The sequence below is a fragment of the Balaenoptera borealis genome (genome assembly GCF_965194805.1).
Source record: "Balaenoptera borealis genome assembly, chromosome: 4".
NCBI classification, from domain to species: domain Eukaryota; kingdom Metazoa; phylum Chordata; class Mammalia; order Artiodactyla; family Balaenopteridae; genus Balaenoptera; species Balaenoptera borealis.
The window spans coordinates 2,148,725-2,162,676 of NC_138861.1; the positions used below are offsets into that span (position 1 = coordinate 2,148,725).

At 36.2% G+C, this 13,952-nt stretch overlaps 1 protein-coding gene across 8 annotated transcripts in view; it reads left to right on the top strand.

Annotated features, from left to right (window-relative positions):
- The window catches only part of GRIA2 (glutamate ionotropic receptor AMPA type subunit 2), a 164,530-nt gene that overhangs the window by 122,717 nt on the left and 27,861 nt on the right, over positions 1 to 13,952 (top strand). For all 8 annotated transcript variants that reach the window (XM_082391325.1, XM_082391326.1, XM_082391331.1 and 5 more), the window contains one exon: positions 3,345 to 3,543. In XM_082391325.1, the coding sequence (XP_082247451.1) occupies positions 3,345 to 3,543 (199 nt within the window). The remainder of the gene's footprint in view (positions 1 to 3,344; positions 3,544 to 13,952) is intronic.

Here is a 13,952-nt window from a genome sequence, read left to right on the forward strand (position 1 = left end):
GGAACTGCACTAAATTAGAACTATATCAATGGTACTTGCATTGCATATATAGATATATAATTTTAATGTATAACATATAATAATTATTATTACATACTATATATATATATAATTATGACCTCTGACAAAACATATAAGATTCATAGTTTCATCTCTATAGTTTATCTGATTGAACTTAAAGACATAAAGAGAAGTTTCTAATGATGAAGGAGGAAAATACTAACCAGATTGGAATCTCAGAGAACATTATGGCTCATAAATAATGAAGTGATTCATCTTTGGTAAGAAGGCTCCTGAAGTATGATGTTACCGTAGTCCTGAGATATCAGGCAGTTATCCTAGGGTTCCACAAACTGTGCTCTGCCTTTTGAATAAGCAGGAGAAGCATGCGAAGGTTCATTAGGACACAGGACATATTGACCTGGGTTCCCATCCATGGACCCGGGTTTGTTTGCCCCACTCCTCATGCATCAGGGCTCTGAAGGTAATTGTTTTGGCGTCCAGTGCTTGTCTAGGAGCAGAAAATATATTGACACATAGGAGCTGGAGCACAAGGGACATTTAACAACCTGTGTTTTCCCAGGGTCCACCATGACATAGTGACATTCCAATTTTCAACAAGCCTGCTTCCTAGAATATTATCTTTTTTCTTCACTTATGATTTCATTCATGAGTCATGACTCACTAAACTTTCACATGTAATAATTTTTATTTCCTGGTAAGATATATCAATTTTAGATAGCATATTTTTCCTTGTTATCATTTTTTTGACCACAGAATATATATGAACAGATATATACGTATATATATAAGCAAAATTCACTTTATTAAAATTTTCAAGCATATGTATCTTTCACTTTATGGTATGTGTGCATTTACCAATTGAACTACCTAATATTGGCAAATTCAAGGATTTTTTAAAAAATGAACCAAACTATCATTTTTTAGAATGTAATGATGGTAACTCTAGATTACAAAAGAATAGAGCAGCTTAGTATCTAAAATAACTTAATAATAATGCATGAAATCCACAGATCACTTTAGAGATGCTCTTTAAATACTTTAAATGATATTTATCAACTTTTACCAAGTAAAATATGATATGGAACTCTATTATTTATATGAATAGAACACATTTAAATTTTAATATAGAGTGGTTTATTGAAGTGAATTGGTCATTGCCTGAAATTAAGTTTAGAATATGTTAACTATAGTTTTGTGAAGACTAGGACCACAGAATTATGAGAGCAAAATGTTGTAAAGTTGACTCTTATTCTCCGGTTTTCTTCCTTTTTTTTTGTTTTTTTCCCGCAATACCCTTAAAAGATTCAAATGATTAAAAAATTGCATTCTTAAAATAATTATTTAATAGAGATTAAAAAGAAATGGCAGAATATGTGCATTTATTTGCTCCGTTAGTGCAGATACTGAGAGATGAAAGTTTTATTTTTAATTAGAAAAACATTTTTGTCTGTCACCATGAAACATAATATTGAATTTGCTCCTCTGCATAAAATTTCTCAGAAACTCATTCAGAATCATAATTGATCCTTTGAAAACACTTACAAGGAAATAATAAATTGCTCAAGAATTTTCTGTTTTGAGTGATACACAAGTCAAATAAATTTTGTGGGTTATCTCACACACTCTAAACAAACTGGCATATTTAATTAAATTTACAACTAGAACAGAATGACTTATAAAAATGATTCTCAAATATATTGCAAATAAACCTGAAATGTATAGTATCAAAATCAATTACCATGCAATCAGTTTTGTTTTAAGGGCTGTGAGTAGTCAGGTACTGAATCTACCCTCTTCAGTATAGGGTACATGTCATATAATTATACCTTCCATTGTGATGGAATAAATAGTGAACATTTTGAGAGTGGCTGTGTCTACACAGGGTTTCTCCAAAATCAAAATGTGTTTAATATCCTTTTCAGAATATAAGTAAGACTTGTTTAACTTTTTTCCATTCTATTATATTTGTTTCATTCTTTGCAACTCTTAGAGACTGGTAAAGGCTCTTAATTATATTATTATTTTTTTCATTGCTTGCATGCTCTCTCTCTTTTTCTCTTTTATTTTAGCTGCAGATGTTTTTATCTAAAAAATCTTTACTTTTAGCTTCACCCCTTTTCTTGACTGCTTGAGTAGTTTATTCTACAAATACGACCTAATAATTTGATGTAGTATCTATGTTTCATCAAAAATATTTCTTGTTATTAATTGTCAGGAGGTTTAGTTTAGGTCATAAATTGGCACAGTTTCATGATTTAAATTTTTAGAAGTGTTACCTCTTCACTGTAGAAGGTTTAACTTTTAGGCATAACAGAGTTATGAACAAAAAAGAAAAAGTTATTGTATTGGTGTGTTAATACTACTCAAATACCATTATATGTAGAACCCCACCAAATCTTACCAAATAATACCCTATGTATCTCTTTCTGTATCTACATGTCTACATTTATCTACCTAGGATTTATCTACTAGTAAATTACTGGGAATCAATTAAGCTTTTGAAAAGTATTTTAAGTAAGAATTTATGGTCACAGAAATATTGTTATTATATTTCAAACTAGGAATTTATATCTTGGCAAACTTTTACATGTCTAATTTGTTCTCCTTGAGTTTTCTTTTTTTTCTTAAGCCGGAGGCACAAAGGAACAGGGTCATATCTGTCCATGCCCTGAAGCATCAGATTTTTATTCATTAAGAATAATATTTTGTGTCGTACTTTGTTTGTAGTATCACTATTTTCCATTTTTATCTTGTACTGTATCTAAAACCTATGTTTCTGCACACAAAAAATACCTAATGAAATTTTGGACCTTTTTTGAGGGTTTTGGAACTTCATTGGCTGGATTAAAAGTAGGGTTTCTTCGGTGTTTAAAGCCACATCTATGGTGCATACTCTTTTATTTTTAATATTTGATTTTGTTTGTCAACATTGTTCTGAGTTTTGCTGTTGATCTTAGATTCTTTTGTTCGTTTACTTATGTCATGAGTGGATAAAGTAGTATGAGCATTGGATAGATTATTTGCACATTTCTTGAAATTGCTTGTTACAATATTTCATACCATAAACTATTTGGCCATAATAACTATGAAAGAATCTCAAGAATCTGAAGTTCTGCCTCTGGCTGTCTCATCAAATCTAGCAAATCTGTACTCCTTGCCCAGAAGGTTTAATAATTTCAAGTTTCATCAACTAGCAGATATATTGAAAAGTATAAAGTTAAATATTCCCCTATAAATCGCTATTTGCATAATACTGCTAACTTGTTTTCTTACGAGGTCATTCATTTCGCTTTACAAATCCATTTCGTACTTGTTATCAGATCCCTGTCTGGGCGCATTGTTGGAGGAGTTTGGTGGTTCTTTACCCTGATCATAATCTCTTCCTACACGGCTAACTTAGCTGCCTTCCTGACGGTAGAGAGGATGGTGTCTCCCATTGAAAGTGCGGAGGATCTTTCTAAGCAAACAGAAATTGCTTATGGAACATTAGACTCTGGCTCCACTAAGGAATTTTTCAGGGTAAGAGATTCTGCTTCGTAACTTCTGATTTTGTTCTTGCAATTAAACTTTGTGCCCCCTTGCCCCTCCTCCCATGGTCTACACAAAGGTGCTGTGTGCAAGCAACTTCCATCCCTGTCTCTAATTCTATTTCTGTTGTTGTTTTTTTTAATTTTTATTTTATATTGGACTATAGCTGATGTACAATGTTGTGTTACTTTCAGTTGTACAGCAAAGTGATTCAGTTATACATATACATATAATCTATTCTTTTTCAAATTCTTTTCCCATTTAGCTTATTACAGAATATTAAGTAGAGTTCCCTGTGCTATACAGTAGGTCTTTGTTGGTTGTCTATTTTATATATAGTAGAGAGTAGAGTGTATGTTAATCCCAACCTCCTAACTTATCCCCCCCGCCCTTTCCCCTTTGGTAACCATAAGTTTGTTTTCTATGTCTGTTTTTAACCTTGTCTCTACCCTGCTCCCTTCCCTACCCCTATACTTAGCACTATCTCTATCCTTTTGTTTGATTCCTGACTCCTTTGGAGAAAAACACTTTGTTGCAAAGAAATCTAGTTTTGAAAACAAAGTGATTGTCTTTTTGGAACAAAATTGAAGCAAAGTATAGTTAAATTTAGGTGATTATTTTTAAAAGAAAAGGATGTTGTATTTCGTTTTATGTTAAAGCATGACTTCCATCTATCTTACATAATTTACAGTTGAAAACTCACTTTCCAATCCGTTATGTTAATTCTAAGTCAGGAAACAGATTGTGTTCATATGTGGAAATTCCACACTTTCTGTTAAAGCCTCCAAGAAAAGGCTAACAAAGGCCTTCAACTTCTCGACTTTTAAAATGGGAATCATAATTACAATGTGTCTATTGAATGTATTTTAGTTTATAAAAGATCTGTGGCCTTATTATGGTCTCTGTTTATGGGCACCAGTCCAGAGGCTGATGTTGGTAAAACTTTCTTTCATTATACTATTATCTCTCTATAAGAACTCATTCTATGAAAATGCTTAAATGTAGCAGATAAACTTTGGTATTGACATTAAGCCAAATACGTGGCATATGATGATCTCTGATAATCCATCTTTGAGTGTGCCTAAGTTTGAGTGAGATCCAGGCCAGTTTACTTCTGAATTAGGGTTAGGACTTTCAACTTCCAGCTGAATAGTAGACTGTAATTTGAAGACTGTCTCCTTCTGTATTGCCACTGGTCTCTTTTCCAAATAACATCAGTTGTGCTCCAGATATCACGGGAGGAAAAAGTGGTGTTGTCAGACGGCTGACAACAGAAAATAACTTGGCTGTATGTGGGGTGGGCAGGACCTTGACTCCACTAGGTACCGCGACGTAAGCTGAGAGTGTGGTTCATCTGTCAGCGGGTACTTTGACTTTGATTATATGAATGTTGTAATGCAGATTTGTTACTAATGACAATTTACTGCTACTTCTGACAATAGTTGCAATACTCTTAATATAACACAGTGCTCTAGCCGGATCATAACAGTGAAGCTATTAAAATAAATTAGAATATTGCATGATTCTCAATTAGAAGTAGTTTGAAACATTTTTAAGTTGTTTGTGTCCCAATAGGGCTTGCTTTCATTTTACTGGTATATTTTATTGGTATTCCGCGCTCTTGAAGTAAATGAGACCTATGAATGAGGCAGAGACTTGTTAGATCATGGTTTACTTAGTGCTCCTTATATTGATTAAAATAACCTTAATTGTTTCCAGACACTGTTGAGAGTTACTCTCATTAGCTTGTTTGGACAACAAGAGGACCAACTGTTCTCAGCAACTGCACGTTCAGGATCTCAGAGCTTTTCAGTGTACCTGAACTCGATCACAGAAACACGTGCCTTAATCAGCGGGATGCCAAGATTTCATGATTAGAATATGCAAATTCCCCAGGAGACAGGGTGAGAAGGCTGTGTGACTCTGGGCAAAGGATACTGCTACTCTTGTGTTTCAGCTCAGTAACCCCATGGAGGCCATGGTCCCCATGTGCAGCACACGCACACACATACACACACACACGCACGCGTACGCGCGCGCGCACACGCTGACATATCGGTGGGGTGCCATTCGCCTATATAGGATTGTGCTGCTTTCCTTCCCTAGAATAATAGAGAAGTGATGTGAGTATTTAGGCAACCTGGTAACTTTTATGAGTATAGCTTCCCAAAGCAGTTTCTTATGCATCATCTCTGAATCTCACAGTATTTCTGTCTGATAGTTGGGACGATCACTTTTGTTTGCGTGCTGTGCGTTATTAAATTTAAGCTCGGATAAATGTGAGGATTTGACCAAATTCTAGCAGATAACAAGTGCGCTGAGACTTTTACTCCTGAAGAGTGCTTTCCGTACACTGTTTTTCCTTCCTTCCTCCGGATTTACGTCGCTGCTCTCATGCTCTGTTTCGGTCACCTCCGTGTTTGCTTATGTCATGTTAGAGAAGTATATGGTGGGAATCCAGACAGGGCCTCACGGTTCCTCTCAATATACCTTCAGAAGGAATTGTTGACGCATGACCTTGGCTAGATCTCAGTGCCATAGCATAACAGTCAGCTTCTTATCTAAAGAAGGAAGGTGTGGGCTCAGAAGTACTTAAAAGCCACACTGTTGATTCTGTTTGTACCAGTGAAGGGAGGCTAATGGAACAGCACACATCGCCAAAGTGAATAGGAGCTTGCCTGTTAATTCCTCCATTAAAGCATGGCATGGCTGTGATTTGGGAAAGTATGTACAAAAGGTATGATTCTTTAAAAGTTGGATTCAATAAAAAGGTGCTGCTAAATCGAGTAATTTTGAATAGTTTTTCTAACTGTATTAATGTTGGATAATTGGGTACCACGGTGACAATAGTGAGGGCAATCTTAATTTTGCTTCTGACTCTCAAAGGTGTTTTCAGGGGTACCCTGGCTTTGCAGCAGTAGCCATCGCGTCTCATACCTTTCCCCACAGAGTTTATTGCTTTAGTATATGGAAATTGGATAACAAGTTCCCTTTTGTAAAAAAAAGAATTTCTCTTTTTAGAGTGTTATTCCAAATGTATTGGATGAGATGAAGTTAATTCATAGACATTATAAAGGCAAAAATATAATTGATTTTCATTGACATTTTTTTCCCCTTAAAACCTAGGTTATATATTACAATCTGTCTGCTGGTGGTAGTCTGGTTGAATTTCTAAGCTTAGGGTGGAAAGAGGTGCAAAGGAAACGCTCCTTTTGCTTCTGTTCCTAAAATTAACATTCACCACACACTTGGGTCGTCCTCTCTCTCAACTGTCCTTTAACCTTAGGGGCGTGTGGGGCTCCTGGAAGGTGGGTGCAGGACAGAGTGAGTGATGGGAGATCGGCCATCGTGGTGCCCGGTCCTCCAGGAGTGGGGATGCAGAGGGAGTGGGCTGGCCCAGACTGAGGACAGGTTCTGTGCCTTTTGTTCTCTGGCTGTCTCTTATGTTTAATACTTACTCTCATGCCCGAGACAGCTAACTACACGTGGAAGACACAGCTTTTACCAGTTGCTAATACTTAACGTTCTAACAGTTATCTTATGTTTCCTAATATGGCTTAATTCGGCTTTACTGATAGCTTTTTGTTTCTTATGCTGCTTATGAAGAGGGGTTCTATCATTTATATTATTTTAAACTTTCTACTATCACAGTGTCTATCAAGTCAACTTTCTGATTTTATCACAGCAAGAGCTTTGGATTTAGCCTTTGGAGAAACTGATTTGAGAAGGTAGTCACTGTCTGAATTTTAAAGATGTATAACTAGCTAAAAGATGGAAAAATAACTTGTTTAAGACCATTTAGAGATTAAAGGGCCAGTTTTAAAACAGAATTCGGAGTTCTGAGAGCCTAGTGTTTTGTCTCAGTATTAACTAATGTTTCCTAAAGATACATCTTTGAAGGGATGAAAACATCTTATATCAAATTATAAGAAGAATATTTCATCTCACTTATAGGAATCTGTTTTGTCATCGTAAGATGCTAATTACTCAATTTAAATCTAAAGATTTTTTAGATCAGATTTCAGGTGCATAATTTAATAATTATGGGTTACATTAATATTGTTTTAGGGAAGTCAGCGTGTGTGCATTAGTTTTAGAATTCCAATTTAAGCTGTAAATTTTCTAATTTAAAAATCTATATGTTCTTTAAGTGATAATCAGTAAAACAAATATGAATGGAATATTTACTTTGTTGTGCTAGAGAGAGTAAATAGGGGACAATCTTGTAACCAACGAGAGGTGCGAGGAAATAGACCCTGCATCTTCCTTTTCCAGAGTTTTCTGCTCACGGAACCCGTGTACATCCTCGTATAGAGTGAATGATAAAGTCTGACTCATTTTGGATGCTGGTCTTGCCTAATTATAGCGTCACTGTAACACACCTATAATTAAGAAAGAATTAGGCTATCAATTATACACCACTATTTTTAGACTTTCACATTTTGATAATTTCTTCTCTCAATAAAAGAGGACAGATCTTGAATTAGATGAGCAGAAGATGATTTTATAAGAACTATGTGCATTATGTTCCTACAGAAACTTCAATGTGGGGAATAGAAAATGGCTTTATAAATAAACCTATCATTGGCCTGTCAATCCACGAAACAAAAAGTAGTAACTTGCAAAAAGGAAGTACTTCATGCCTGTCCTAAATCCCACACTGCAATCTGTATATCTTACTCAGTGTGTCTCTGAGTAAGTGATCTCCTTTAATCATGCTGGAATTGGAAGGAACAGATTCTAAAATATGGTCAAAATAAAGGTATTTCCCTTCTCATTAAATGAAGTCGATTATGCCCGTCTCAGAAGAGCGATTTAGTCAGATAATAATCCATAATAATCCATATTGTTATCCAGCACTGTAGACTTTTCACAGAGTTTCCAGAGAGGATAAATGATAGATAAATACATAGTATTAATGCAGGTGTGCCTTACCTGACTGAAAAGACTGGTTTGAAATTTTCCTTTACCATATAATAACCACAAATACAAGAGAATTACAATAATTTATCCTTTTAAAGGCAGCAACCTTTTTTTTTTCAATTCCTTCTCTAGCATAAGATACACTTATTTATGTTAATATATAAAATATTGATTGCAATATATTTGTAAATAAAAATGTTTTAGCCATTATAGCGGCTTCCTTATAGAGCTGCATTAAGTGTTATTTCATTATAGTTACATTTTGTTCCACTTATCGCTTGTGTTTAGCAATAATGCAAGCATGATTTCCATACTGATATTTTATAGAACAGATTTCACTAATTTGTGGTGGTTCTCCATACTTATTTATTTCTGGTATAGCTAAAGATCTTTCTGCCATAGTTTCCTATATATCACCTATTTCTGTGTGGGTAGAAATATGTATATATACCTAGCTTTGTATATATAAATGTACAAATACATACACATATTTCTTAGCTTTATATATATGAATACATATACATACATATATTATATCTTTCAAATATTATGGAGATGAAGTGGGTATAGTTGACTATATGTATGTTATTAATATCAAAATAGACCCTTTCCAGATCTTTCAGTCATGCTTAACTCTTTAAATAGTTTCTAAAACACTCAGTACTAAATCAATGCTGAATGTGAATAAATTAGCTACAAACAGCACTAAATGGATATGTGCTAAGTCTCTCTGATGTGGTTAGTCACATTATTACAGATTTTACTTCCTTAGTTTTTTGGGGGAGCTTGATTCGTCATGAAAGTCTGCACAGCTGACAATTCTGCATGTCCAAGACTTCTCTAGATAATCCAGGACAAGTTCAAATCATTTGCTCCCTGCTTGGCCGTTTTCTTTCTCTGGCATTTTAAATGTTCTCACCATTCCACACAGCGTCTGAGGACAGTATTGAATTTTTTTTTTTTTTAGTGATCATATTTTTAATGCAGTATGATGTATAAAGCGCCCAGATCTTAAGTGACAGCTCAGTGAATTTTTACATATATGTGCACCCATATAACCATCACTTAGATCAGGAGGAGGCTCCTGGTCCACACTCAGATGTAGCCACTGTTCTGACTTCTGTCACCAAAGTATTCTACTGTTGTCTGTTCTTGCCCTTCCTGTAAAGGGAATTATACAGTCCGTAGTCTTCGTGTCTGGTTTTATTTGATCATCATAATGTCTGTGAAATTCACTTATGTTGTTGCATGTAACAATAACAATAGTTTGCTCTTTTTTTATTGCTCTGTTGTATTCCACCAGATAAGTATATTATAATTGATCCATTCTACCATTGGTGGACATTTGGGCTGCGTATAATTTTTGGCTTTTATGTCTAAAGCTGCCGTGAACATTCCTGTACATATCTTTCAGTGCACACATGCACTCATTTCTCCTGGGTTTGTACATAAGAATAAAACTACTAAACTATAGGATGGATGCATATTTAGCTGTGGAAGATATTGCCAAATAGTTTTCAATAGCGCTTGTAACAATTTAGACTCCCAGCAACAATGTATGTGAGTTCCAGATGCTCTACCTCCTCAGAAGTACTAGGTACCATGAGCCATTCTGGCAAGTGTGTATTTCATTGTGGTTTAATCCATTATGGTGAGTGTGTATTTTACTGTGGTTTTTTTTTTTTTTAAAGAAATTCACGTTATTTTATTTATTTATTTATTTATTTATTTTTATTTATTTATGGCTGTGTTGGGTCTTCGTCTCTGTGCGAGGGCTTTCTCTAGTTGCGGCGAGCGGGGGCCACTCTTCATCGCGGTGCGCGGGCCTCTCACCATTGCGGCCTCTCTTGTTGCGGGGCACAGGCTCCAGACGCTCAGGCTCAGTAGTTGTGGCTCACGGGCCCAGCCGCTCCGCGGCATGTGGGATCCTCCCAGACCAGGGCTCGAACCCGTGTCCCCTGCACCAGCAGGCAGACTCTCAACCTCTGCGCCACCAGGGAAGCCCTACTGTGGTTTTAATATGCATCTATCTGAGAAGTAATGATATATGGAATACCTTTTTATATCTTTATTAACCATTTGGAAATGTTCACTTGTTAAGTGCCTGTTCAAGTCACTTGTTCATATTTATTGGGTTGTCTGTCTTTTTCCTATTGATTTGCTGGGCTTCTTTATATTTTAATGATATGAGTTTTTGGTCTGATGTATTATTATACACACCTTCTCTTTGGTTTGCTTTTCCACTTTCCAAATGGTGACCTCTGAAGACCAGAAAGCACTAATTTTTATGAAGTCCAATATACCAATCTTTTCTTGTGTGGTTAAGGATTTTTGTGTCCTGTTTAATAAATCTTTGCCCCAATATTATGAAGATGTTCTTAACTTCTACTAAAAGCTTGTTTTACCATTCACATTAGGCATACAATCCATATAGCACTGATATTTGATACGGTGTGAGACAGTAGCCAAAGTTCATTTATTTCTTTTTTAACAACTTTATTGGAGTTTAATTGCTTTACAATGGTGTGTCAGTTTCTGCTTTATACCAAAGTGAATCAGTTATACATATACATATATCCCCATGTCCCCTCCCTCTTGTGTCTCCCTCCCACCCTCCCTATCCCACTGCTCTGGGTGGTCACAAAGCACTGAGCTGATCTCCCTGTGCTATGCGGCTGCTTCCCACTAGCTATCTATTTTACATTTGGTAGTGTATATATATCCATGCCACTCTCTCACTTCGTCCAAGCTTACCATTCCCCATCTCTGAGTCCTCAAGTCCATTCTCTATGTCTGCGTATTTATTCCTGTCCCGCCCCTTGGTCCGTGAGAACCATTTTTTTTTTTTTAGATTCCATATATATGTGTCAGCATACAGTATTTGTTTTTTCTCTTTCTGACTTACTTCACTCTGTATGACAGACTCTAGGTCCATCCACCTCTCTACAAATAACTCAATTTCATTTCTTTTTATGGTTGAGTAATATTCCATTGTATATATGTGCCACATCTTTATCCATTCATCTGTCGATGGACACTTAGGTTGCTTCCATGTCCCAGCTATTGTAAATAGGGCTGCAGTGAACATTGTGGTACATGCCTCTTTTTGAATTATGGTTTTCTCAGGGTATATGCCCAGTAGTGGGATTGCTGGGTCGTATGGTAGTTCTGTTTTTAGTTTTTTAAGGAACCTGCATACTGTTCTCCATAGTGGCTGTATCAATTTACATTCGCACCAACAGTGCAAGAGGGTTCCCTTTTCTCCACACCCTCTCCAGCATTTATTGTTTGTAGATTTTTTTGATGATGGCCATTCTCACTGGCATGAGGTGATACCTCATTGTAGTTTTGATTTGCAGTTCTCTAATAATTAGTGATGTTGAGCATCTTTTCATGTGCCTCTTGGCCATCTGTATGTCTTCCTTGGTGAAACGTCTATTTAGGTCTTCCCCCCACTTTTTAACTGGATTGTTTGTTTTTTTTTGATATTGAGCTCCATGAGCTGTTTGTATATTTTGGAGATTAACCCTTTGTCTGTTTCATTGGCAAATATTTTCTCCCATTGTGAATATTGTCTTTTCATCTTGTTTATGGTTTCCTTTGGTGTGTAAAAAAGCTTTTAAGTTTAATTAGGTCCCATTTGTTAATTTTTGTTTTTATTTTTATTGAAGTATATGCAATTAATATACAGAAATCTGTTGTTTTTCTCTGTACTAATAACAAACTATCAGAGAAATTAAGAAAAAAATTTTACAATTGTACCAGTAATAATAAAATACCTGGGAATAAATTTAACCACGGAAGTGAGGGTTGTCTTTTTGTCTTGTTTATGGTTTCCTTTGCTCTGCAAAAGCTTTTAAGTTTAATTAAGTCCCACTTGTTTATTTTTCTTTTTATTTCCGTTACTCTAGGAGGTGGGTCAAAAAAGACCTTGCTGTGGTTTATGTCAAAGAGTGTTTTTCCTATGTTTTCCTCTAAGAGTTTTATAGTGTCTGGCCTTACATTTAGGTCTTTAATCCATTTTGAGTTTATTTTTTTGTATGGTGTTAGGGAGTGTTCTAATTTCATTCTTTTACATGTAGCTGTCCAGTTTTCCCAGCACCACTTATTGAAGAGGCTGTCTTTTCTCTATTGTATATTCTTGCCTCCTTTATCAAAAATAAGGTGACCATATGTGTGTGGGTTTATCTCTGGGCATTCTATCTTGTACCACTGATCTATATTTCTGTTTTTGTGCCAGTACCACACTGCCTTGATTACTGTAGCTTTGTGGTGTAGTTAGCAGTCATGGAGCCTGATTCCTCCAACTCTGTTTTTCTTTCTCAAGATTGCTTTGGCTATTCGGGGTCTTTTGTGTTTCCATACAAATTGTAAGACGTTTTGTTCTAATTCTGTGAAGAATGCCATTGGTAGTTTGATAGGGATTGCATTGAATCTGTAGATTGCTTTGGGTAGTATAGTCATTTTCACAATGTTGATTCTTCCAATCCAAGAACATGGTATATCTCTCTATCTGTTTGTATCATCTTTAATTTCTTTCATCAGTGTCTTATAGATTTCTGCTTACAGGTCTTTTGTCTTCTTAGGTAGGCTTATTCCTAGGTATTTCATTCTTTTTGTTGCAATGGTAAATGGGAGTGTTTCCTTAATTTCTCTTTCAGATTTTTCATCGCTGGTGTATCGGAATGCAAGAGATTTCTGTGCATTAATTTTGTATTCTGCCACTTTACCAAATTCATTCATTAGCTCTAGTAGTTTTCTGGTAGCATCTTTAGGATTCTCTATGTATAGTATCATGTCATCTGTAAATGACATGTAAATGTATTGTTCATCATTGTTTGTTTGCTCTTTAGTTCTTCTAGGTCCTTGTTAAACATTTCTTGTATTCTCTCCATTCTATTTCCAAGATTTTGGATCATCTTTACCATCATTACTCTGAATTCTTTTTCAGGTAGACTGCCTATTTCCTCTTCATTTGTTAGGTCTGGTGGGTTTTTACCTTGCTCCATCATGTGCTGTGTGTTTCTCTGTCTTCTCATTTTGCTTAACTTAGTGTGTTTGGGGTCTCCTTTTTGCAGCCTGCAGGTTCGTCGTTCCCGTTGTTTTTGGTGTCTTCCCCCAGTGGGTGGGGTTGGTTCAGTGGCTTGTGTAAACTTCCTGGTGGAGGGGACTGGTGCCTGTGCTCTGGTGGGTGGGGCTGTATCTTGTCCTTCTTGTGGGCAGGGGTCCGGCCGGTGGTGTGTTTTGGTGTGTGTGTGAACTTAGTATGACTTTAGGCAACCTCTCTGCTAATGGGTGGAGTTGTGTTCCTGTCTTGCTTGGTGTTTGGCATGGGGCCTCAAGCACTGGAGCTTGCTGGCCTTTGGGTGGAGCTGCGTTGTAGTGTTGAGGCGAAGATCTCTGAGAGAGCTCTTGCTGATTGACATTACATGGAGCTGGGAGGTTTCTGGTGGTCCAGTGTCCTGGACTTGGCCCTC